Source organism: Oncorhynchus tshawytscha, linkage group LG10 (genome assembly GCF_018296145.1).
Source record: "Oncorhynchus tshawytscha isolate Ot180627B linkage group LG10, Otsh_v2.0, whole genome shotgun sequence".
Classification (NCBI taxonomy): Eukaryota; Metazoa; Chordata; class Actinopteri; order Salmoniformes; family Salmonidae; genus Oncorhynchus; species Oncorhynchus tshawytscha.
In genome coordinates, this window is record NC_056438.1 from 5,630,917 (window position 1) to 5,657,365 (window position 26,449).

The following is a 26,449-nucleotide window of genomic DNA, read 5'->3' on the forward strand; positions in this document are numbered from 1 at the left end:
GCCAGCTGGAAGGGGAGGGGGAGACATGGGTTACAGAGAGGCCAGCTGGAAGGGGAGACATGGGTTACAGAGAGAGGCCAGCTGGAAGGGGGACATGGGTTACAGAGAGGCCAGCTGGAAGGGGAGACATGGGTTACAGAGAGGCCAGCTGGAAGGGGAGACATGGGTTACAGAGAGGCCAGCTGGAAGGGGAGGGGGAGACATGGGTTACAGAGAGAGGCCAGCTGGAAGGGGAGACATGGGTTACAGAGAGGCCAGCTGGAAGGGGAGACATGGGTTACAGAGAGGCCAGCTGGAATGGGAGACATGGGTTACAGAGAGGCCAGCTGGAATGGGTTACAGAGGGAGCTGGGGAGACATGGGTTACAGAGAGGCCAGCTGGAAGGGGAGACATGGGTTACAGAGAGAGGCCAGCTGGAAGGGGAGACATGGGTTACAGAGAGAGGCCAGCTGAAGGGGGAGACATGGGTTACAGAGAGGTCAGCTGGAAGGGGGGGAGACATGGGTTAGAGAGAGAGGCCAGCTGGAAGGGGAGGGGAGACATGGGTTAGAGAGAGGCCAGCTGGAAGGGGAGGGGGGCAAGGGTAACAGAGAGAGGCCAGATGGAAGGGGAGACATGGGTTATAGAGAGAGGCCAGCTGGAAGGGGAGGGGGACATGGGTTACAGAGAGAGGCCAGCTGGAAGGGGAGGGGGAGACATGGGTTACAGAGAGGCCAGCTGGAAGGGGAGACATGGGTTACAGAGAGGCCAGCTGGAAGGGGAGACATGGGTTATAGAGAGAGGCCAGCTGGAAGGGGAGACATGGGTTATAGAGAGAGGCCAGCTGGAAGGGGAGACATGGGTTATAGAGAGAGGCCAGCTGGAAAGGGAGGGGGAGACATGGGTTATAGAGAGAGGCCAGCTAGAAGGGGAGGGGGAGACCTGGGTTACAGAGAGAGGCCAGCTGGAAGGGGAGGGGGAGACATGGGTTACAGAGAGGACGGCTGGAAGGGGAGACATGGGTTACAGAGAGAGGCCAGCTGGAAGGGGAGACATGGGTTACAGAGAGAGGCCAGCTGGAAGGGGAGACATGGGTTACAGAGAGGCCAGCTGGAAGGGGAGACATGGGTAACACAGAGAGACCTGTACCCTAACCCTCCACATTGACTCTGTACCCCCTGTATATAGCCTCCACATTGACTCAGTACCAGTACCCCTTGTATTTACCCTCCACATTGACTCTGTACCGGTACCCCCTGTATATAGCCTCCACATTGACTCTGTACCGTAATACCCTGTATATAGTCTCCACATTGACTCTGTACCGTAACACCCTGTATATAGCCTCCACATTGACTCTGTAGGTACCTGTATATAGTACCCCCAGTATATAGCCTCCACATTGACTCTGTACCAGTACCCCTGTATATAGCCTCCACATTGACTCTGACTCTGTATATAGTCTCCACATTGACTCTGTACCGTAATACCCTGTATATAGTCTCCACATTGACTCTGTACCGTAATACCCTGTATATAGTCTCCACATTGACTCTGTACCGTAATACCCTGTAAATATATTGTCTGTACCGTAATACACCATTGTCTACTACACCTGTTGTATTCAGCATTTCACTGTAAGGTCTACTACACCTGTTGTATTCAGCATTTCACTGTAGGTCTACTACACCTGTTGTATTCAGCATTTCACTGTAAGGTCTACTACACCTGTTGTATTCAGCATTTTACTGTAGGTCTACTACACCTGTTGTATTCAGCATTTCACTAGTCTACTACACCCTCAGCATTTCACTGTGTCTACTACACCTCTGTATTCAGCATTTCACTGTAAGGTCTACTACACCTGTTGTATTCAGCATTTCTGTCTACTACACCTTGTATTCAGCATTTCACTGTAAGGTCTACTACACCTGTTGTATTCAGCATTTCACTGTGAGGTCTACTACACCTGTTGTATTCAGCATTTCACTGCGAGGTCTACTACACCTGTTATCTAGGAGACCCTCCCGCAGACGACGGTGTTTTGGGGTTAAAAATATTTCACATATCTCCTAGATCAGGGGTGTCAAACTCAAATACCCAGTGGGCCAAAATGTAAAACCTGAACAAAGTCACGGGCCAACATTGAACAAATTAACCTTTTAATATGGACCCAAACAAGTTTTGCTTTAACATTGAATATGGAACAAGCATCGCTTATTACCATACAATATATAATTTAATAGTGGAGACATGCAAAATCGAATTTCAAATGAAAAAACACATCAATGGCATTCATTTATTAAATAAATAAAATTTAAATAAAAATTGTATGCCTCTTTTCTATTTGCAGCCTTCTGATTTAAATACCAAAATAAACTTTTTCCACTGGCTAATAATTTTACAAATAAAATGATAATAAATCAATCAACCATTCAAGCCCATGCCTTGTAGCAAGAAAAAGTGCATAAAGAAAACATTAATTATTGCACACTGGTCTAATCTGATGTGCCCAAGCCAGATACCTGGCATCTCTTCTTGGATGCTAGTTCATCAATGTCTGGGCTCAAGCTCTGAGCTGAAGAAATCCTCAGTATCGAGCGAAGATGTTCATCAGTCAGACGTCTCCTGTGAGTTGTTTTGGTCATCTTCATCGAGGAGAAAAGTTGCTCGCATAGATAAGTGCTGCCGAACATGGAGAGCATCTGAGCAGCTTGGGTGCGGAGCTGAGGCATTGTGTCAGGGATGAACCGTGGAAACTGTGCGGCGCCCACAGCATCATACTTTGACTTCAGCGTGTCGTTGCACTGGAGTTCAATCAGCTCCATTTGGATGTTGGTTGGTGCATTTTCCACATCAACTGCGAAGGGATTACTAAGCAGTTCAAACTTGCATTTCTGGGCATCGAAGTCGGCAAATCGCCGGCTAAACTCAGCGGCGAGAACACAGAGTTTTTTCAGCAAACTGTGCGCATGGGAACACGGCGGTAGAGATCTGCGCTTTTATGGATTGGCAGCAGAGAAAATGGCAAGGGTTTCCTTGCAGCATCTGATTCTCCCACAGGCACAGTTTAGTTTTGAAGGCCCTCACTGCAGCGTACATGTCTGTGATGATGCGCCCCCGCCCCTGAAGCTGCAGGTTCAGCGCATCGAGATGGCTCGAGATGTCACAGAGAAAGGCCAGATTAAACACAGGAAATTTTGCTCCCGGAGCTCTGCTGTATCCTTCCCTTTGGTTTCCATTTCCTCACGCAGCTCGAAACATCTGTTCAGTACTTTTCCTCTGCTTAGCCATCTCACCTCTGTGTGATACGGCACGTCTGCGTATTCCGAACCACACTCCTCCAGAAAAGATTTAAACTGGCGGTGATTTAGACCTTTGGCTCTTCTAAAGTTATCTACCTGTGTTACTGTGGTCATAACATGTTCCATCTTTAGGGCTTTGGCACACAGTGCTTCCTGATGTATGATGCAGTGGTAAACAGTTAGCTCACCTGCACAGTTCTCTTCCCGCATCTTCTCCCGAACCATGCCCACCAGTCCACTCTTTTTACCGCACATCGCTGGCGCACCATCTGTCGTTAATCCAACGAGTTTATCCCACGGCAGCTTTATTTCAGTTACACATTTGGAAACCTCCTCAAAGATTTCCTTTCCTGTGGTTGTGCCATGCATTGATTTGAATCCTAATAGCTCCTCCGTAACACACAGATTTGAGTCCACTCCACGGATGAAGACTGACAGCTGAGCAGTATCAGATGCGTCGCAGCTCTCATCCACAGCGAGGGAGAACGCAACAAAATCTTTTCCCTTTTCCATCAGCTGGTCATACAGATTGGTGGCAAGATCACATGTGCGATCAGCTACTGTGTTCCTGCTCAGGCTCACGTTTGAAAATGTTTGTTTTTTCTCTGGGCATACGAGGTCACAAATCTTCATCATGCACTTTTTCATGAACTCTCCCTCATTAAAGGGCCGGGCTGATTTTGCGATCTCTGCTGCCACTATATAACTAGCCTTTACAGCAGCCTCGCTTTGTGATGTGGCTTTTTTAAACATATTCTGTTGTGAAACCAAACTTCTTTTCATCTCCTCTACTTTCTGGCTCCTTTGAGTCATGTCCAGGTCCTTGTATTTGTCATGGTGTTTCGTTTCATAGTGTCGTCTAATGTTGTACTCCTTACTTACAGCCACGTTGACTCCACAAACAAGACAAACAGGTTTGTCTTTTACATATGTAAACATTTATTCTGCCTCCCACTTGTCCAGAAAGCTCCTGTTTTCTGCCTTTCTTTTCGCCATTTTTGGGAAGGGTTAGCTCGCTGACAGTTGTAGCGTCTATGTTGCTATGACTACTGTCACAGAGGAGAGAGCGTTTCTGGGTCCTGTCCTGATTGGCGCGCGAAAACAGCAGAGCATTATGGGATTCGTAGTATTAGTGGTGAATGCGCTGTATAATACCGGCGGGCCAGCTCTAGTAGTAATTTGGTATTGTCTCGCGGGCCAAATATAATTACCCCGCGGGCCAAATTTGGCCCACGGGCCAGAGTTTGACACCCATGTCCTAGATAAAGGATAGACAAATTCAAAACATTATTATTTTGTATTTTTCTGTCTGTCTCCCCATTTCTAAACATGTTATTCTCTGGTCTGTCTCCCCATTTCTAAACATGTTATTCTCTGGTCTGTCTCCCCATTTCTAAACATGTTATTCTCTGGTCTGTCTCCCCATTTCTAAACATGTTATTCTCTGGTCTGTCTCCCCATTTCTAAACATGTTATTCTCTGGTCTTTCACCCCATTTCTAAACATGTTATTCTCTGGTCTGTCTCTACCCCATGTCTCCCCATTTCTAAACGTGTTATTCAATGCGTTTCTATGGGCGATAGTCGTAAAGGCCAAATTACATTTGATCAAATCATTTTGACAATATTTGAGGGATACCTTACAGAGTTCCTGAAATGTCAAATCCAATAACTGAAATGATCCACGGTACGACCGTCCTAAAACAACTACCCCCAAATGTGTCGTAATTCCCCGTTAAGCACCGTGCTTGTAGTACCGTGTGTCTTCACCTCAATTACACCCTGTAAAGTCTACTTTTCTGAGTGATTCAAGATTCGATTCTGCTGAGAAAATCGAGTCCCTTAAAGATTCAGATTTTTTTTGGAACGGAGGAGACTGATTAGTATAGGCAGGTCAGCCACCAGACAAAACCGTGTACTAGGTCTATCTATCAGTATAGGCAGGTCAGCCACCAGACAGACAGTCAGAACCGTGCACTAGGTCTATCTATCAGTATAGGCAGGTCAGACACCAGACAGACAGACCGACAGAACCGTGCACTAGGTCTATCTATCAGTATAGGCAGGTCAGACACCAGACAGACAGTCAGAACCGTGTACTAGGTCTATCTATCAGTATAGGCAGGTCAGCCACCAGACAGTCAGAACCGTGCACTAGGAATATATCAGTACAGGCAGGTCAGTCACCAGACAGACAGAACCGTGTACTAGGTCTATCTATCAGTATAGGCAGGTCAGCCACCAGACAGACAGACAGAACCGTGTACTAGGTCTATCTATCAGTATAGGCAGGTCAGTCACCAGACAGAACCGTGCACTAGGTCTATCTATCAGTATAGGCAGGTCAGACAACAGACAGACAGAACCGTGCACTAGGTCTATATATCAGTATAGGCAGGTCAGTCACCAGACAGAACCGTGCACTAGGTCTATCTATCAGTATAGGCAGGTCAGCCACCAGACAGAACCGTGCACTAGGTCTATCTATCAGTATAGGCAGGTCAGACACCACAGACAGACAGAACCGTGCACTAGGTCTATCTATCAGTATAGGCAGGTCAGTCACCAGACAGTCAGAACCGTGCACTAGGTCTATCTATCAGTATAGACAGGTCAGTCACCAGACAGACAGAACCGTGCACTAGGTCTATCTATCAGTATAGGCAGGTCAGCCACCAGACAGACAGAACCATGCACTAGGTCTATCTATCTATCAGTATAGGCAGGTCAGCCACCAGACAGTCAGACAGAACCGTGTACTAGGTCTATCTATCAGTATAGGCAGGTCAGTCACCAGACAGACAGAACCATGCACTAGGTCTATCTATCAGTATAGGCAGGTCAGCCACCAGACAGACAGAACCGTGCACTAGGTCTATCTATCAGTATAGGCAGGTCAGCCACCAGACAGACAGACAGAACCATGTCTATCTACTAGGTCTATCTATCTATCAGTATAGGCAGGTCAGCCACCAGACAGACAGACAGAACCGTGCACTAGGTCTATCTATCAGTATAGGCAGGTCAGCCACCAGACAGACAGAACTGTGCACTAGGTCTATCTATCAGTACAGGCAGGTCAGCCACCAGACAGACAGAACCGTGCACTAGGTCTATCTATCAGTATAGGCAGGTCAGCCACCAGACAGACAGACAGAACCGTGTACTAGGTCTATCTATCAGTATAGGCAGGTCAGTCACCAGACAGACAGAACCGTGCACTAGGTCTATCTATCAGTATAGGCAGGTCAGACACCAGACAGACAGTCAGAACCGTGCACTGGGTCTATCTATCAGTATAGGCAGGTCAGCCACCAGACAGACAGACAGAACCGTGCACTAGGTCTATCTATCAGTATAGGCAGGTCAGCCACCAGACAGTCAGAACTGTGCACTAGGTCTATCTATCAGTACAGGCAGGTCAGCCACCAGACAGACAGAACCGTGCACTAGGTCTACCTATCAGTATAGGCAGGTCAGCCACAGACAGACAGACAGACAGAACCGTGTACTAGGTCTATCTATCAGTATAGGCAGGTCAGCCACCAGACAGACAGACAGAACCGTGCACTAGGTCTATATCAGTACAGGCAGGTCAGTCACCAGACAGACAGAACCGTGCACTAGGTTTATCTATCAGTACAGGCAGGTCAGCCACCAGACAGACAGAACCGTGCACTAGGTCTATCTATCAGTATAGGCAGGTCAGTCACCAGACAGAACCGTGCACTGGGTCTATCTATCAGTATAGGCAGGTCAGCCACCAGACAGACAGAACAGTGCACTAGGTCTATCTATCAGTATAGGCAGGTCAGCCACCAGACAGAACCGTGCACTAGGTCTATCTATCAGTATAGGCAGGTCAGTCACCAGACAGAACCGTGCACTAGGTCTATCTATCAGTATAGGCAGGTCAGCCACCAGACAGACAGACAGAACCGTGCACTAGGTCTATCTATCAGTATAGGCAGGTCAGCCACCAGACAGACAGAACCGTGCACTGGGTCTATCTATCAGTATAGGCAGGTCAGTCACCAGACAGACAGACAGACAGACAGAACCGTGTACTAGGCCTATCTATCAGTATAGGCAGGTCAGTCACCAGACAGACAGACAGACAGACAGAACCGTGCACTAGGTCTATCTATCAGTATAGGCAGGTCAGCCACCAGACAGACAGAACCGTGCACTGGGTCTATCTATCAGTATAGGCAGGTCAGACACCAGACAGAGACAGACAGACAGACAGACAGAACCGTGTACTAGGCCTATCTATCAGTATAGGCAGGTCAGCCACCAGACAGAACCGTGCACTGGGTCTATCTATCAGTATAGGCAGGTCAGTCACCAGACAGACAGAACCGTGGATTGGGTCTATCTATCAGTATAGGCAGGTCAGCCACCAGACAGACAGTCAGAACCGTGCACTAGGTCTATCTATCAGTATAGGCAGGTCAGCCACCAGACAGACAGACAGATGACTCCAGTGTGTGTGTGTCTCACCAGATGACTCCAGTGTGTGTGTGTGTGTGTGTGTGTGTCTCACCAGATGACTGTGTGTGTGTCTCACCAGATGACTCCAGTGTGTGTGTGTGTGTGTGTGTCTCACCAGATGACTCCAGTAGTTTCTTGGCCAGTCTCTCAGCACTGTTAGACTTCGGCAGGCTGCTCCTCCTCGTCGTCTCCCGACGTTCCCTCGCTCTCTCCCGCTCATAGCTCCTAGAGCGCGACCTGGATGAAGGAATAGGAATATTCATATTAACATATTAATATAACATATTAACTCATTTAAAATAGGAATATTTATTACTCATTAAAGAGAGGAATATTCATATATGTTAACTCATTAAAGAGAGGAATATTCATACATATTAACTATTTTAAAAGATGAATATTCAGACATGTTAACCCATTTAAAAGAGGAATATTCATACATATTAACCAATTAAAGAGAGGAATATTCATACATATTAACTCATTAAAGAGAGGAATATTCATACATATTAACTCATTAAAGAGAGGAATATTCATGAATATTAACTCTTTAAAAAGAGGAATATTCATACATGTTAACAGACTTTTAAATGGGTTATCTTACCTCCGGGACGAAGAGGCTGTCTGAGGTCGACGTTCCTGATCCCGGTGGGAAGACGACGAGGCCGGAGGGTCACGTTCTCTCTCCCTGCCCCGAAGTGAACCCGGAGACCGGGAACGCCGGGTGGTGGTGTTGTGTCGACGTTCGCGGGATCGTTCCCTGGATCGAGGTCGGCGAGTAGAGGAGGAAGGGGTGTGGTAGGAGAAGGGGCGAAGAGGAGAAGGAGAGCGAGACCAGGATGAAGAACGGGAGGCGGAGCGTGTTGTCCGACGGCGCTTGGAGGACAACTGGCTGCTTTCATTTCTACTAGGAGCAGGGGAGGAGAGGGGAGAAAGAGGGGGAGGAAAGGAGAGAGAGGAAAGGGAGAAAGAGAGGGGGAGGAAAGGAGAGAGAGGGGGAGGAAAGGAGAGAGATGGGGAGGAAAGGAGAGAGAGGGGGAGGAAAGGAGAGAGAGGGGGGAGGAAAGGAGAGAGATGGGGAGGAAAGGGAGAGAGAGGGGGAGGAAAGAGAGAGAGGGGGAGGAAAGGAGAGAGGGGGAGGAAAGGAGAGAGAGGAAAGGAGAGAGAGGGGGAGAGAGAGAGAGGGAGAAGGAGGAGGAGAGAGGAGGAGGATGAGAGAAGGAAGAGGTGGTCAGGCTGATGAAGTTATTCTGGTTGGTAACGTAAAGGATGAAAAGAGGAGTGTTTATATACTTCCAACAGACGCTAAGACTCAACTTGCTAAACCATTCAGTCAGCAGTGACCTAAATCGAAGGGACATTTAATGACCTTCTATTATAGAGCACAGTACAGGTAGGGGACTCACCTTGACACAGCGACAGTTTCCACGTTCCAATCAGGATACCTGGAAGGAGGAAATGGATCAGGTGACTGGCACAAGCTACAACGTGAGGTCATCAGTGGACGTAGATTTCAATTCCTATTCACGCAATTTTCCTAGCATCCAAATCTCCGCTCATTATTCTCAACTGTATTGGAAAAGATATCAACGCCACTCAAGACTTTTTCCTCCAGTGGATTTTTTGAGGAGGAGATGAGGGGAGAGGATAGAAGGGACTGAGGGGGGGGTCTGAGAAAAGAGAGAAAGGGAGAAGTGATATATAATAAACGAGAGAGAAGACTCACGATGTCCCGAGTAGACGGCAATTCTCAACGTGGAGACCGGTGTTTTGATGCTCGATCCAGTTCTGTTGATCAAAACAGCAAACAGAGACAATCAGTCTGCGTCTTCATCATCATCCTCCTCCTCCTCACCTCTCAACATCCCCAATCAAGCACTTTCAATACATTTTTTTTTTTTCCTCAACAGAGTCCAATTTCCTTCTGCTTTCATAGCAGGAGTTGATTTATACAATGTTGGGAAAAAAATAACATGGTAAAAGTAGGCTCTCTGTTCGACCAAGAAAAAGATTAACAGCATGACAAAAGTCTGATGCTGGAGAAAAAAAATGTCAGCATCTGGAATCTTCCGGGGTTCTTCTCTGGAACGGATCCTCTCAGCAGTCTCTCAGCAGCCATCTTCTTCCCAGAAAAACAACGTACTTCCCAAAGTGACGAAATCAATTGTATATTTAAAGAAAATTAAACGCAGTAAGTAGTGTGTTGTGTCACTGGTTTAAACACAAGGGTATAATACAATGATATCAGGGGTTGAGTAAAAATAAATTAGGTGGCGTAAATAGTCCATTAATTCAAAACGGTCAACGTCTAGAGATGGAGCCTAAACTTCCTTGTTTCTGTACAGCACTGTGACATCAGCTGATTAATGAAGGGCTTTATCAATACATTTGATTGATTGATTGATGGTTGTTCTCTGGCAGCTTCTCATCTTGTCGTTGGTTGTATCGTCTTCGAGCACTCGTCTTCCTCATGGCAAATCACGGTCATCAAAAGTCACAAATAAAACTGCATTTTATAACGGAATGTCTTAAAGATGGCCTTTACACACAAATAAAATGACAATATTTCAAGGAGGTTTAAAAAAATAAAAATAATAAATAAAAAAATATCTCATGACAATTTTCAATTTACGACAGAATATTATTATAAGAATAATGTTGAATTCAGTCCAGGATTCGATGTCTTCATACTCCGAGGAGAAAACATTTTTCATACAAAAATAAAAGCTTTTTTGTTTTATTAAAAAATATGGCATCCATTTTAGATAATCGCACAGCTAGACTGAAGTGTTTGAATAAACAAAAATGGATTCAACAAGAAGCAAAGTCTTGAGTTACAACATGAGGTTCAACAATATATATATTTCTTTTAAAAGGCACACAATCAGTCTGGAGAGGTTCAGAACTGGGTTCAAATACTATTTGAGATTTCAAATACTTTATATGTACTTGATTGAACCCCTGAAACTGAAACAGCTGGAGCCGTTTCTGGAGGGCTAAAACACCTGGTCTATTATCCGGGTCTGAAACAGACATGGGATACCAGGTAGAAACATAAACATAAAAATAGTATTTTGGCCTTCCAAGTAAAGAAAAATCAACCAGTGCTCAAAGTATAACGATCTCAAACAGTATTTAGAATCCAGGTCAAGATGGGAATGGCAAAAAAAACTCACCTTTAGATGGGCACATTCTATGTTACAGAGAGAACAGGTATGAGGAAAGAATCTGGGAGAAGCTGCGGAGTAATCGCTCATCATGGTCGGGGTCGGTAACCTCTTCGTCATCATCATCATCGGGGGAGGTAGGTTCATCTGCTGGTGCATGGAAGGCATCGGACCAATCCGGGGCGGAGGAAAAGTCACCGGGACATGACCAGGAGGTGGGATTGACGGGTTCATGATGGGGAATATGGAAGGCCAAATGGGGGGTGTCGTGGGAGGAGGAACCCCGACCGGGACACCTCCAACCCTGAGTCCTGAAATTCCGACCCCAGCTCCACCACCACCACCAAGAACCACCAGGCCGGACCGGGTCTGAGCGTGGCCCCGAGCGTTGCCTTGATTCTGGGACGCCAGGAGTCGGCTGAGTCCTTGGTCTCCGCTGCGGACAGGGATGTTCATGGGCTTGGATGTCGCTTTAGAGGATGAGCCATGGGTTTTGAGGGTCTGCTGGGGTTGGCTGGAAGGCGGAGGAAGGCTGATGCGAGAGCCTGTGTCTGTCATGGGGATGGGGCTCTGGACCGCAGGTCTGTGGATGTGCTGCTGTTGGGTACGCTGCTTGGAAAGGTCGGAGGTCATGGAATGGCCGGGGTACCCGCTCAGCGAGTCTCTGACCATGTCATATTTTGGCTTCTCTTTCGGGAGCGGATTGCGCGAGCTGTAATTATCGGGTTGGCTATTATCACCATCATCATAACTGTCGTATTTAGTAGCACGAGAATGTTCGTAATCGATCACTTTGCTCTGTCCTCCACCACCGTGGTCGGACCCTGGGCCAGGTCCACCGCCTACCTTGGGCCGAGGGTCCACATCCATAGTTCTATTGGCCTTACGGATGCGGATGTCTCTGAGGATGAAGGGCAGGTTGTCTGGGGTCAGATGATCGTCTGGGTAGTGGCTGAGGAGCTCCAGGTCTTCGTTGGACAAGCCGAAACTCGCCAGGATGCTGCTGGCGGACTTGGACGTGTACCGGGCTGGACGAGAGGCTGTGGACGAGGCGCTCATGGGAGCCTCGGAACCCCTTGAGGTGGACCCCAGCACTCCCGCACCTCCAAACCCAGAGGTTTGGCTTTGGTACTGAGGAAGGGTGGAGGAGAAGAGTTTGGAGGAAGCAGACTGGGTCAGGAAGCCAGACCAGGGGTCCATGGAACTTTGCTGGTCGCTGGAGGTCCGGCCAGGGGTGTAACCTCCCAGCCCTCCCCCAGACGAGAGCTCGTCCATGGGGTCACGACTTAGGCGAAGGTCTTGGGCGTCCACTGAGACCTGCTGGTTCTTATTCTGCTGCATCAACTGGCTGAGCAGCCTCACCTCCTCTCTGGCCCCGCGGATGTGGTGGTCTATGGAGGTCTCCATCTCCGGGGTCATCCCGGTCGATCTCTGCCCCGGGTCATACCCCATCTGCTGGGCCACCATCGAGGACATCATGCCTCCCTGGCCGGAGGAACCACCACCACCACCAGACCCCAGACCAAGGCGGGAGGCCCCCAGAGGGTCCCTTCCGGCCTGTGATTGTGTGAGTCCGTACTGCCCCATCTGGGCGGCAGATCTCTGGGCCTGTGAAGAGTACTGATCCCCTAAGGGGTTATATAGGGGACGGGACATGTTATTGCCGGTAGCTGCTGCTGTGAGGAGGTTGATGGGGGCGAGAGGAGGTGAGTGTAGGGTGGTGGGGGGGGTTGGCGGCAGAAGTGGCGGTTGCAGCGGTAACGAGCTGGGCCAGCTGCAGGGAGGCGTGGCCTAAGAGGAGCTGCAGGGGCGGGATCCCAACTCCCAGCCCTCCAATCTGATTCAGCGGGCTGGAAAGGGGAGCAGTGCAACGATCCAATAGCAACGCAAAGCTGAAAGAGTTGGAGAGGAGAAACACACAGGAGAGTTACTGGTTGGTCTTCTCTCTGGCTCGCCCTGGGAGACGTCTATGGACAGTAGTAATCAGACTGGAAAGCAGACTGGATTTCTGCGATTGATCGGTTTGGTCAGTTTCAAGTCTATTTCAAACGGAAACACTTTTCACATCAGTTGTGTGTCAAACTGTTCTAGAACAGCTTCTAGAACATCATCAGGGTTCTGTTGGTTAGGTCAGAGCAGAAGAAGACAGTTCCTGCATCTTCACTGGAGGAAAGAAAAACAGCAAGCAAACAGGGAACAGACAGGAGGGGGAGAAGTAGTCATCGTGAAAAACATACAACATTATTTTACAAACTCCATGCACTGCTTTAGTGAAATTTGCAAGATTGCAAGCAGCTTTTTTTTAAACAAAAGGTTTACAGTCATACTTTTAAGATAATAGACTGCCAAGGGAAATAGTTTATTCAGTAATGAAACGGGGCTTACTAGTTTAGCTAAAGATCAGACTTAGTAGGGTTAAGTGGAAGCTATTGATTATCGAATGAAGACGGAATCAAAATGTGAAAGGTTACGTGCATAAATCAATAAACGGTGTCAGGGTTCGTTGTAACGGCTCTTCCCAAGACAACGATCTGAAAGTCGTATAACCAAACAGAACACTGCACTTGAGAGTCAACTAAACCAATTCATGTCACTAACCCACACTAATACACTTTCCGATAATATTGACGAGATAATATTCTTAACAGCGTGTTTATTTTCAAAGTGGTTAACGTCATGGTGCAAAGCGTTGAGACATGAAAGCTGAACTTCAAAACCTGCTTCATAAAAACCAGTTTTGAGAGAAGGGAACCCATCCCCACCACCCGCAGAGAAAGATAGTGGGTAAAATAGGTGCAAGGAGAACCCGTAACCGAGCCTGAATTTTAAGCAGTTTACTTCTGTGATTGGCTTCATATATATAATCATGTTCATGTATCTTTGCATCAGGATATTCTACACCGATAGGAAGGCTGTAGAGTTTTCACATGTGATTAAACACAGAGAGATCAACTGATAAAAGAGTTGACCACGTGCCCCAAACTACTGCATTTGACAAAACCAAAAACAAGTCCAATACTGGCATAACAATGTAAAAAAAAAAAGGTCAACCTAAGATGTTTTTAGCAGTTACACAATAATGTCAATACATTATTCTATAACGTTGCAGTGATCACGAGTGGAACAAGGCCTATAAGACCTGATGGAAAACCTAAATATTTCAGCAGCCAACATTTTATTATTATTATCATCATCATCATCATCATCATCATCATCATCATCAAGCAATGAACCCAACAACTTCTATAACAGCAACGTATTAAAATGGTGGGAAATACACTGTCAAACTTCCAATGAAACGCAGTCTCTTAAATAGATCTCTTAAATAGCCGCCTTTTAATAGCTGGGAAAGAGCAAACATTTCAAACACCTGGTCTAAATGGATTGTCTGTGAGGTTACCACGGGGACGGGGACTAACGCCATGTTACCACGGGGACGGGGACTAATGCCATGTTACCACGGGGACTAACGCCATGTTACCACGGGGACTAACGCCATGTTACCACGGGGACGGGGACTAACGCCATGTTACCACGGGGACGGGGACTAATGCCATGTTACCACGGGGACGGGGACAAACATTGAATTGTCTACTAAATATAAAAAGGCAAAAAAAGCTAACAAACGTGGAGCTAAAAGATGTGTCATTTGATAAATGTTCTTAGGGGGAAAAAAACGTGTTTGGACTTGGTCGTCCTGGCCGACAGATTTTTTTTTAATTTTACCTTTATTTAACTAGGCAAGTCAGTTAAGAACAAATTCTTATTTTCAATTACGGCCTTGGAACGACAGATTTTCACCTTGTCAGCTCGGGGATTTGAACTTGCAACCTTTCAGTTACTAGTCCAACGCTCTAACCACTAGGCTACCCTGCCGCCCAGGTTGCAGTATCCGGGTAAAGACTCGGCCAGCATGCGCCGCCTGGCCCGGAAACCTCACGTTGAATTTCATTTCAATTCTCTACGTCGGGAACAAATTAGCATTTGGTTCAGGAAAGCTTCCTCATGCGACTTCTACACGGCAGAATGTTGGAACTTGCTGAACCGGTTGTCCACGCGGTTGATCGGCGTTTTTTTGTTGTTGCAGGTAGGAATGTCAAGTTTTCAAGACGATGATACAGGAAATCCATAATTGCATCAACCTTTTCAAATTGATAATAGCTGGGTAAACCATAAGAGCAAACCATACCCAAACAGTTCGAACTACTAATTTTAAAAATTACTCTCTCCAGAAATAAGTCTCTCACTGTTGCCGCCTGGTACCGACCCCCTCAGCTCCCAGCTGTGCCCTGGACACCATTTGTGAATTGATCGCCCCCCATCTAGCTTCAGAGTTTGTTCTGTTAGGTGACCTAAACTGGGATATGCTTAACACCCCGGCAGTCCTACAATCTAAGCTAGATGCCCTCAATCTCACACAAATCATCAAGGAACCCACCAGGTACAACCCTAAATCTGTAAACAAGGGCACCCTCATAGATGTCATCCTGACCAACTGGCCCTCCAAATACACCTCCGCTGTCTTCAACCAGGATCTCAGCGATCACTGCCTCATTGCCTGTATCCGCTACGGAGCCGCAGTCAAACGACCACCCCTCATCACTGTCAAACGCTCCCTAAAACACTTCTGCGAGCAGGCCTTTCTAATCAACCTGGCCCGGGTATCCTGGAAGGATATTGACCTCATCCAGTCAGTTGAGGATGCCTGGTTATTCTTTAAAAGTAACTTCCTCACCATTTTAGATAAGCATGCTGCGTTCAAAAAATGCAGATCTAAGAACAGATATAGCCCTTGGTTCACTCCAGACCTGACTGCCTTCAACCAGCACAAAAACATCCTGTGGCGGACTGCAATAGCATCGAATAGTCCCCGCGATATGCAACTGTTCAGGGAAGTCAGGAACCAATACACGCAGTCAGTCAGGAAAGCAAAGGCCAGCTTCTTCAGGCAGAAATTAACTCCAAAAATTTCTGGGACACTGTAAAGTCCATGGAGAACAAGAGCACCTCCTCCCAGCTGCCCACTGCACTGAGGCTAGGTAACACGGTCACCACCGATAAATGATGGCTGGCCATGCCTTCCTCCTGGCTACTCCAACCTCGGCCAACAGCTCCGCCCCCCCCGCAGCTACTCGCCCAAGCCTCTCCAGGTTCTCCTTTACCCAAATCCAGATAGCAGATGTTCTGAAAGAGCTGCAAAACCTGGACCCGTACAAATCAGCTGGGCTTGACAATCTGGACCCTCTTTTTCTGAAACTATCCGCCGCCATTGTCGCAACCCCTATTACCAGCCTGTTCAACCTCTCTTTCATATCGTCTGAGATCCCCAAGGATTGGAAAGCTGCCACAGTCATCCCCCTCTTCAAAGCGGGAGACACCCTGGACCCAAACTGTTACAGACCTATATCCATACTGCCCTGCCTATCTAAGGTCTTCGAAAGCCAAGTCAACAAACAAGTCACTGACCACCTCGAATCCCACCGTACCTTCTCCGCTGTGCAATCTGGTTTCCGAGCTGGTCACGGGTACACCTCAGCCACACTCAAGGTACTAAACGATATCATAACCGCCATCGATAAAAGACAGTACTGTGCAGCCGTCTTCATCGACCTGGCCAAGGCTTTCGACTCTGTCAATCACCATATTCTTATCGGCAGACTCAGTAGCCTCGGTTTTTCTAATGACTGCCTTGCCTGGTTCACCAACTACTTTGCAGACAGAGTTCAGTGTGTCAAATCGGAGGGCATGCTGTCCAGTCCTCTGGCAGTCTCTATGGGGGTGCCACAGGGTTCAATTTTCGGGCCGACTCTTTTCTCTGTATATATCAATGATGTTGCTCTTGCTGCGGGCGATTCCCTGATCCACCTCTACGCAGACGACACCATTCTGTATACTTCCGGCCCGTCCTTGGACACTGTGCTATCTAACCTCCAAACGAACACTCCTTCCGTGGCCTCCAACTGCTCCTAAACGCTAGTAAAACCAAATGCATGCTTTTCAACCGTTCGCTGCCTGCACCCGCACGCCCGACTAGCATCACCACCCTGGATGGTTCCGACCTAGAATATGTGGACATCTATAAGTACCTAGGTGTCTGGCTAGACTGTAAACTCTCCTTCCAGACTCATATCAAACATCTCCAATCTAAAATCAAATCTAGAGTCGGCTTTCTATTCCGCAATAAAGCCTCCTTCACTCACGCCGCCAAACTTACCCTAGTAAAACTGACTATCGTACCGATCACTACTGTGACCTGTATGCTCTAGTCGGCTGGCCCTCGCTACATATTCGTCGCCAGACCCACTGGCTCCAGGTCATCTACAAGTCCATGCTAGGTAAAGCTCCGCCTTATCTCAGGTCACTGGTCACGATGGCAACACCCACCTGTAGCACGCGCTCCAGCAGGTGTATCTCACTGATCATCCCTAAAGCCAACACCTCATTTTTCCGCCTTTCGTTCCAGTTCTCTGCTGCCTGTGACTGGAACAAATTGAAAACATCGCTGAAGTTGGAGACTTTTATCTCCCTCACCAACTTCAAACATCAGCTATCTGAGCAGCTAACCGATCGCTGCAGCTGTACATAGTCTATCGGTAAATAGCCCACCCAATTTGACCTACCTTATCCCCATACTGTTTATATTTATTTACTTTTCTGCTCTTTTGCACACCAGTATCTCTACCTGTACATGACCATCTGAACATTTATCACTCCAGTGTTAATCTGCAAAATTGTAATTATTCGCCTACCCCCTCATGCATTTTGCACACAATGTATATAGACTCTCTTTTTTTCTACTGTGTTATTGACTTGTTAATTGTTTACTCCATGTGTAACTCTGTGTTGTCTGTTCACACTGCTATGCTTTATCTTGGCCAGGTCGCAGTTGCAAATGAGAACTTTTTCTCAACTAGCCTACCTGGTTAAATAAAGGTTAAATAAAAAATAAATAAAGTGCTGGTTAGTGGGTTGATATTTCAATCACCCGAAGCACCGTGGCAGAACCACGTGCACCAGCTCGGCTAGTATGCATGCTTCTCGTGCACGCCTTTACGTGGAACTGCTGCGGTGCTTCGGGTGATATGAAATATGAAACACTAAACAGCACTTTGAAAAGGTTGATGCAAGTATGAATATCCTGTGGGTACACGGTCTCATTCCTACCTGCAAAAAGGACCAACGGCACAGACAACCGGTACCTGGCTACCCCAGTCAACTGCCCGGGAAATCCATAATTGCATCAACCTTTTCAAAGTGCTGGTTAGTGGGTTCATATTTCTATCACCCGACAGCACAGACAACCGGTAAAGTACATTTCATTCTGATTTATGGCTTGTAGAGGTCGTGTGAGGTAACTTTCCTGATACAAAAACGCTCATTTATGCCCGATGTGGAATTCAATGCAATTCAACGTTGGGGGGGGGGTTGTGTCCAGGCTAGCCTGAGCAGTGTCCTCGTTTGACCTAAACAGCATCTGCTCGTTCATTGGTCATGTGCACACCACAAGGTGCAAGGAGCTAACCACCGAACCAGATGGCTGATTAGCTCGTGTTACAACTCACAACTTAGAGAGGATATCAATACAAATAATTAGAAAACTCTGACATATGTAAACTATTAGCTAGCTAACAGAAATGTAGTGGCTAGTCCCACACTTTACAGGCTGCAAACTATTAGCTAGCTAGCTAACAGAAATGTAGTGGCTAGTCCCACACTTTACAGGCTGCAAACTATTAGCTAGCTAGCTAACAGAAATGTAGTAGCTAGTCCCACACTTTACAGACTGCAAACTATTAGCTAGCTAACAAATGTAGTGGCTAGTCCCACACTTTACAGACTGTAAACTATTAGCTAGCTAACAGAAATGTAGTAGCTAGTCCCACACTTTACAGGCTGCAAACTATTAGCTAGCTAACAGAAATGTAGTGGCTAGTCCCACACTTTACAGGCTGCAAACTATTAGCTAGCTAACAGAAATGTAGTAGCTAGTACCACACTTTACAGACTGCAAACTATTAGCTAGCTAACAGAAATGTAGTGGCTAGTCCCACACTTTACAGGCTGCAAACTATTAGCTAGCTAACAGAAATGTAGTGGCTAGTCCCACACTTTACAGACTGCAAACTATTAGCTAGCTAGCATTGCTAGCCAAACAATCATGTGCACACAACAGCCAGTCGCCCATCCAAAAGGAGGTTTTGTTTTGCATGTTAAAAAAATCAGACAGATTTCACAGAAAACAGGAAGATTGTTTTTGGTTAGGCTGTGATAAGGGTGATCACTGGGATCCCGAGAGGTGCAGCTGTCTAAGGCACAGCGTCTCAGTGCTAGAGGAGTCACTACAGACCCTGGTTCGAATCCTGGGCTGTATCACAACCTTGTTGTGATTGGGAGTCCCATAAAGTTAGATCAAAGCTTGAATAAATGTCTTGGAAGATCACATAATGCTAAAATGAGTAACATTTCAACATTACAGATCCAAATTGAATAGCATAGCCTGATATCCCACTGCCTGTGTGGGCAGAACAAGTCAGAGATCCTATTGGCGTGTTTTGGGGGGCTGTGTTTTGGGGGGGGCTGTGTTTTGGGGGGCTGTGTTTTGGGGGGCTGTGTTTTGGGGGGCTGTGTTTTGGGGGGCTGTGTTTTGGGGGGCTGTGTTTGGGGGGCTGTGTTTTGGGGGCTGGGGGCTGTGTTTTGGGGGAGGGGTGCTGCACACAAAATATATATATCTGTTTCTAGGCTACACTGTCCTAAGAATGTCCCGTATTTGGGCAGTTTAAATGTGGTCACCCTAAGACGTGATAGATCACAGCTGCCTTTTGCGTCTTCGATTTTCCGAAAAACATCAGCCCTCCATTTTGTATTTCCTGTATCGTGTTGCATTAAGCGCCGCATGCGACAGAGGACACAAACCCGAGTTTCTACTTCCAGCCAGCGGTAGTGTCCGTTTTAAATCACATACCACAACTCATCTCTTCTGTCTTGTGAAATAGGGTTTTTGTTACATACCTTCTGTTATTTTCTATGGAGAAATCTCGTACTTGTCTTTCTCTCCAAGCCGCTCCACGGACGCTCAAGGATTTGCGCGTGCGCATTCGACTATCTCATCCGAACAACGTCATAGACCCACTGAAGACAGAGGAGTTGATTGGAGGAACTTGTAGGAACTATTTTTCGCCAGATGGGGGAACCCTAGTCCTACATCAACACCACATTCACAGAATAATTTACCAAGTTTAACATCATTTATTTATTTAATCTTTATTTAAACTAGGCAAGTTAGTTAAGAACAAATTATCAGTTACAATGATGGTTTAGGAAGAGTGGGTTAACTGCCTTGTTCAGGGGCAGAATGACAGATTTGTACCTTGTCAGCTCGGGGATCCAATCTAGCAAACCTTTACGGTTACTGGCCCAACGCTCTAACCACTCGGTTACCTGCGAAAGCACCTTAAACTAATGTCATATAGACCTTTGCTCGGAGGGCTAACACAGTTTTAATGAAAGCAGAAGGGACCCAGGTTCAAATCAGCTCTGATGATTTTTCCACATGAAAGACGGAAGAATGAATAGAGACGGGACAGGAGGAGGATGGATAGATGACGGAGGTCTGTATGAAACGGAGAGGAGGATGAACAGATGGGATGAATGAACACATTACGGTCAAAACACATTTGGGATTAATACATTGCTAGATTAGAGCAGGGCTGTCAAAACACATTTGGGATTAAAGATTGCTAGATTAGAGCAGGGCTGTCAAAACACATTTGGGATTATAGATTGCTAGATTAGAGCAGGGCTGTCAAAACACATTTGGGATTAATAGATTGCTAGATTAGAGCAGGGCTGTCAAAATACATTTGGGATTAATAGATTGCTAGATTAGAGCAGGGCTGTCAAAACACATTTGGGATTAATAGATTGCTAGATTAGAGCAGGGCTGTCAAAATACATTTGGGATTAATAGATTGCTAGATTAGAGCAGGGCTGTCAAAACACATTTGGGATTAATAGATTGCTAGATTAGAGCAGGGCTGTCAAAACACATTTGGGATTATAGATTGCTAGATTAGAGCAGGGCTGTCAAAACACATTTGGGATTAATAGATTGCTAGATTAGAGCAGGGCTGTCAAAACACATTTGGGATTATAGATTGCTAGATTAGAGCAGGGCTGTCAAAACACATTTGGGATTAATAGATTGCTAGATTAGAGCAGGGCTGTCAAAACACATTTGGGATTAATAGATTGCTAGATTAGAGCAGGGCTGTCAAAATACATTTGGGATTAATAGATTGCTAGATTAGAGCAGTGCTGTCAAAACACATTTGGGATTAATAGATTGCTAGATTAGAGCAGGGCTGGCAAAACACATTTGGGATTAATAGATTGCTAGATTAGAGCAGGGCTGTCAAAACACATTTGGGATTAATAGATTGCTAGATTAGAGCAGGGCTGTCAAAACACATTTGGGATTATAGATTGCTAGATTAGAGCAGGGCTGTCAAAACACATTTGGGATTATAGATTGCTAGATTAGAGCAGGGCTGTCAAAACACATTTGGGATTAATAGATTGCTAGATTAGAGCAGGGCTGTCAAAACACATTTGGGATTAATAGATTACTAGATTAGAGCAGGGCTGTCAAAACACATTCCATGAGGAGGGCCGAGTGTTTGCAGGTTTTAGTTTGTTCCCTTTAAATTAAGCCCAAAACAACCAGTTGAGGGGAGTTCCTAATTAATTAGTGACCTTAATTCATCGATCAAGTACATGGGAGGAGCGAAACCCCCCCCCCCTCTGGGGAATGAGTTGGACCCCCTCTGGGGAATGAGTTGGACCCCCTCTGGGGAATGACAATTGTGCATTAGAACGTTGCCAAAGTGAGACAATATCAGCCTTAGATTGGTTGAGTCTGTCCCCGCCCCATTCTCATGGAGGAGCTGAGGAATTTGTCAAATGATCCTGTTGGCGGATGGATATGCTGAAGTCTACTGCCCTCGGATGCCCCATGTGTCACTATACTACCCACTACTCCCCATCACAGGGTAAAGACAGACATATGCTCCCACTACCTACTCCCCATCACAGGGTAAAGACAGACATACGGTCCCACTACCCCCATCACAGGGTAAAGACAGACATACGGTCCCACTACCCCCATCACAGGGTAAAGACAGACATACGGTCCCACTACTCCCCATCACAGGGTAAAGACAGACACGGTCCCACTACCCCCATCACAGGGTAAAGACAGACATACGGTCCCACTACTCCCCATCACAGGGTAAAGACAGACACGGTCCCACTACCCCCATCACAGGGTAAAGACAGACATACGGTCCCACTACTCCCCATCACAGGGTAAAGACAGACATACGGTCCCACTTCCACTGAAACTAGAGAAACAATGTTTCTAAACTCCTATCTCTACTCCTTTGCTTCTGCGTCTGAGCCTCATCACCTTGTCAGTGTCAGAGTTGACTGGTTCTGGCCTTATTGGCAGATATCCTGGGGGTTGATAGAAGGAAATCTCTTCCAGTCCAAACTGCAAAAGATCATGATTCATTCATCACTAGGAGACTTTGGGCAGAGGTGAAGGAGAAGGTCTGAGGAGACCATATGGCACAGAGGCATAACACAGCTGGTCTTCAGTCTGCCTGACTGGCATTGGCTGGCATTGACTGGCACTGGCCAGAGTGACTGAAGGAGAGGACACCTTGCTCAATCCTGCTGCACTTACAGTACAGAGATGTATGTCCCATCCGTGCATGGGGTGTGTGTGTGTGTGTGTGTGTGTGTGTGTGTGTGTGTGTGTGTTGTGTGTGTGTGTGTTTGTGTGTGTGTGTGTGTTTGTGTTTGTGTGTGTGTGTGTGTGTGTGTGTTTTGAATTGCCACACTGCTCCATGATGCACAGGCCAACTGACCCTGCAGTCCTGCTGGGTTGTTGCTAGGCAACGTGGAGCAGAGATTGTTCAATAGCCAATCAGGATCAGAGTTGAGAGGTTTGGGAACACTCTGATGACCAATTAAAACATGATTATTTACTGATTTAGGCCCCTAGGGTGCATTAATAATAATACGATTTTTTGTTGTTGTCAATATCCAAACTATCAAATCACTATGTATGTATTAGACAGTGGGCACTGCAATATGATACAACATTATGACCTGTAATAGACAGACAGACAGACAGACAGACAGACAGACAGACAGACAGACAGACAGACAGACAGACAGACAGACAGACAGAGACAGACAGACAGACAGACAGACAGACAGACAGACAGACAGACAGACAGACAGACAGACAGACAGACAGACAGACAGACAGACAGACAGACAGACAGACAGACAGACAGACAGACAGACAGACAGACCATTTAATTTGAATTCCGCACTCTGCAATGTCACTCGATGTTCCTCTAGCCGTAACAGGATTTATCTAATTGGGGAAAATATCAAAATCCAAGATCGAGAACTATTTCACTGTATAACTCTCCTCCTCTCCTCCTCTCTCTCCTCTCCTCTCCTCCTCTCTCTCTCTCCTCCTCTCTCCTCTCCTCTCCTCCCTCTCCTCTCCTCTCCTCTCCTCTCCTCTCCTCTCCCTCTCTCTCTCCTCTCTCTCTCTCCTCTCCTCTCCTCCTCTCCTCCTCTCCTCTCCTCCTCTCTCTCCTCTCCTCTCCTCCTCTCTCTCTCTCCTCTCCTCTCCTCCTCTCCTCCTCTCCTCCCTCTCTCCTCTCCTCTCCCTCTCCCTCCTCTCTCTCCTCTCCTCCTCTCTCTCCTCTCCTCCTCTCTCTCCTCTCCTCTCCTCCTCTCTCTCTCCTCTCCTCTCCTCCTCTCCTCCTCTCCTCCTCTCTCTCCTCTCCTCCTCTCTCTCCTCTCCTCTCCTCCTCTCCTCCCTCTCTCCTCTCCTCTCCTCCTCTCTCTCCTCTCCTCTCCTCCTCTCCTCCTCACTCTCCTCTCCTCTCCCTCCTCTCCTCTCCCTCTCTCCTCTCCTCTCCTCTCCTCTCTCTCCTCCTCCTCCTCCCTCCTCCTCTCCTCTCCTCTCCTCTCCTCTCCTCTCCTCTCCTCTCCTCTCCTCTCCTCTCCTCTCCTCTCCTCTCCTCTCCTCTCCTCTCCTCTCTCTCCTCTCCTCCTCTCCTCCCCTCTCTCCTCTCCTCCTCTCCTCCCCTCCTCCTCTCCTCCTCCTCTCCTCCTTAATGTAGGAGGCTACATTAATCAGTGAAGTATAGGAGGCCACATGAATCAGTGAAGGAAAGGAGGCCACATTAATCAGTGAAGGAAAGGAGGCTACATTAATCAGTGAAGGATAGGAGGCCACATTAATCAGTGAAGGATAGGAGGCCACATTAATCAGTGAAGGAAAGGAGGCCACATTAATCAGTGAAGGAAAGGAGGCCACATTAATCAGTGAAGGAAAGGAGGCCACAATAATCAGTGAAGGAAAGAGGCATCATCCATGAGGGTTGCTCAGCGGTCAGTGGATCATACTTACCGGTTGGGTCACTGTCCTCAGATCATACTTACCGGTTGGGTCACTGTCCTCAGGTCATACTTACCGGTTGGGTCACTGTCCTCAGATCATACTTACCGGTCGGGTTACTGTCCTCAGATCATACTTACCGGTTGGGTCGCTGTCCTCAGATCATACTTACCGGTTGGGTCGCTGTCCTCAGATCAAACTTACCGGTTGGGTCACTGTCCTCAGATCATACTTACCGGTTGGGTCACTGTCCTCAGATCATACTTACCGGTTGGGTCACTGTCCTCAAATCATACTTACCGGTTGGGTCACTGTCCTCAGATCATACTTACCGGTTGGGTCACTGTCCTCAGATCATACTTACCGGTTGGGTTACTGTCCTCAGATCATACTTACCGGTTGGGTCACTGTCCTCAGATCATACTTACCGGTTGGGTTACTGTCCTCAGATCATACTTACCGGTTGGGTCACTGTCCTCAGATCATACTTACCGGTTGGGTCACTGTCCTCAGATCATACTTACCGGTTGGGTCACTGTCCTCAGATCATACTTACCGGTTGGGTTACTGTCCTCAGATCATACTTACCGGTTGGGTCACTGTCCTCAGATCATACTTACCGGTTGGGTTACTGTCCTCAGATCATACTTACCGGTTGGGTCGCCGTCCTCAGATTTTATTACTCACATGCGTTGAATACAACAGGTGTAGACTATACAGTGAAATGCTCACTGACAAGCCCTTAGCCATAAGAATAAGAGATATAAAAGTAACAAGTAATTAAAGAGGAGATGTAAAAAATAACAATATATACAGGGGGGTGTGGAGGCTATATACAGGGTATTACGGTACAGAGTCAATGTGGAGGTTATATACAGGGTGTTACAGTACAGAGTTAATGTGGAGGCTATATACAGGGTGTTACGGTACAGAGTCAATGTGCGGGGGCACCGGTTCGTTGACGTAGTATGTACATGTAGGTAGAGTTAATTAAAGTGACTATGCATAGATGACAGCAGAGAGTGGCAGTGGTGTGGAGATGGGAGGGGAAATGTGAATAGTCTGGGTAGCCAATTGACTTAGATGTTCAGGAGTCTTATGTCTTGGGGGTAGAAGCTGTTTAGAAGCCTCTTGACCTAGACTTGGCGCTTCGGTACCGCTTGCCTTTTCGGTAGCGGAGAGAACAGTCTATGATTAGGGTGGCTGGAGTCTTTGACAATTTTTAGGTCCTTCCTCTGACACCGCCTGGTATAGAGGTCCTGGATGGCAGGAAGCTTAGCCCCAGTGATGTACTGGGCCGTTCGCACTACCCTCTGTAGTGCCTTGTGGCCGGAGGCTGAGCAGTTGCCGTACCAGGCGGTGATGGAACCAGTCAGGACGCTCTCATCTCCTTTGTCTTGATCTCGATATGTCTCTCTCTGTGTGTGTGTCTCCCTATCTCTCAATCTCTGTCTCTCTCTCTCTGTATCTGTCTCTGTCTCTCACTGTCCCTCTCTCTCTCTCTGTTTCTCTCTCTCTGTCTCTCTCTCTGTTTCTCTCTCTCTGTTTCTCTCTCTGTCTCTCTCTCTGTTTCTCTCTCTCTGTCTCACTCTCTGTTTCTCTCTGTCTCTGTCTCTGTCTATCTCTCTCTCTCTCTGCTTCTCTCTCTCTCTGTTTCTCTCTCTCTGTCTCTCTCTCTGTTTCTCTCTCTCTGTCTCACTCTCTGTTTCTCTCTGTCTCTGTCTCTGTCTATCTCTCTCTCTCTCTGCTTCTCTCTCTCTCTGTTTCTCTCTCTCTGTCTCTCTCTCTCTGTTTCTCTCTCTCTCTCTCTCTGTCTCTCTCACTGTTTCTCTCTCTGTCTCTCTCTCTCTGTTTCTCTCTCTGTCTCTCTGTCTCTCTCTCTGTTTCTCTCTCTGTCTCTCTGTCTCTCTCTCTCTCTCTGTTTCTCTCTCTCTTTAAGAGATGCTGCAGTTACACACACTCTCTTATCTCTCTATTAGAACATTCAGCAAATGAAAATATAGTCTTGTCTATTTTAT

General features: G+C 46.9%; 1 protein-coding gene across 6 annotated transcripts; it reads right to left on the reverse strand.

Moving 5' to 3' along the window:
- Positions 1-620: 620 nt before the first annotated feature.
- LOC121847404 (zinc finger protein 638-like) lies at positions 621-20,054 on the reverse strand. 6 transcript variants are annotated; one of them, XM_042328081.1, is made up of 7 exons: positions 19,955-20,054; positions 10,955-13,476; positions 9,505-9,566; positions 9,185-9,223; positions 8,383-8,685; positions 7,894-8,015; positions 621-1,056 (listed from the first exon to the last, which is right to left on the reverse strand). In XM_042328081.1, the coding sequence occupies exons 2-7, from the start codon at positions 12,599-12,601 to the stop codon at positions 1,040-1,042; spliced, it is 2,190 nt and encodes a 729-aa protein (XP_042184015.1). In that variant the 5' UTR covers positions 12,602-13,476; positions 19,955-20,054; the 3' UTR covers positions 621-1,039. The 6 variants fall into 6 exon arrangements, with proteins under 6 accessions (XP_042184015.1, XP_042184016.1, XP_042184017.1 ...); XM_042328082.1 differs by having other exon boundaries at positions 10,955-12,837; positions 19,955-20,052; XM_042328083.1 differs by having other exon boundaries at positions 10,955-13,108; positions 19,955-20,039.
- Between the last annotated feature and the right edge of the window lie 6,395 nt (positions 20,055-26,449).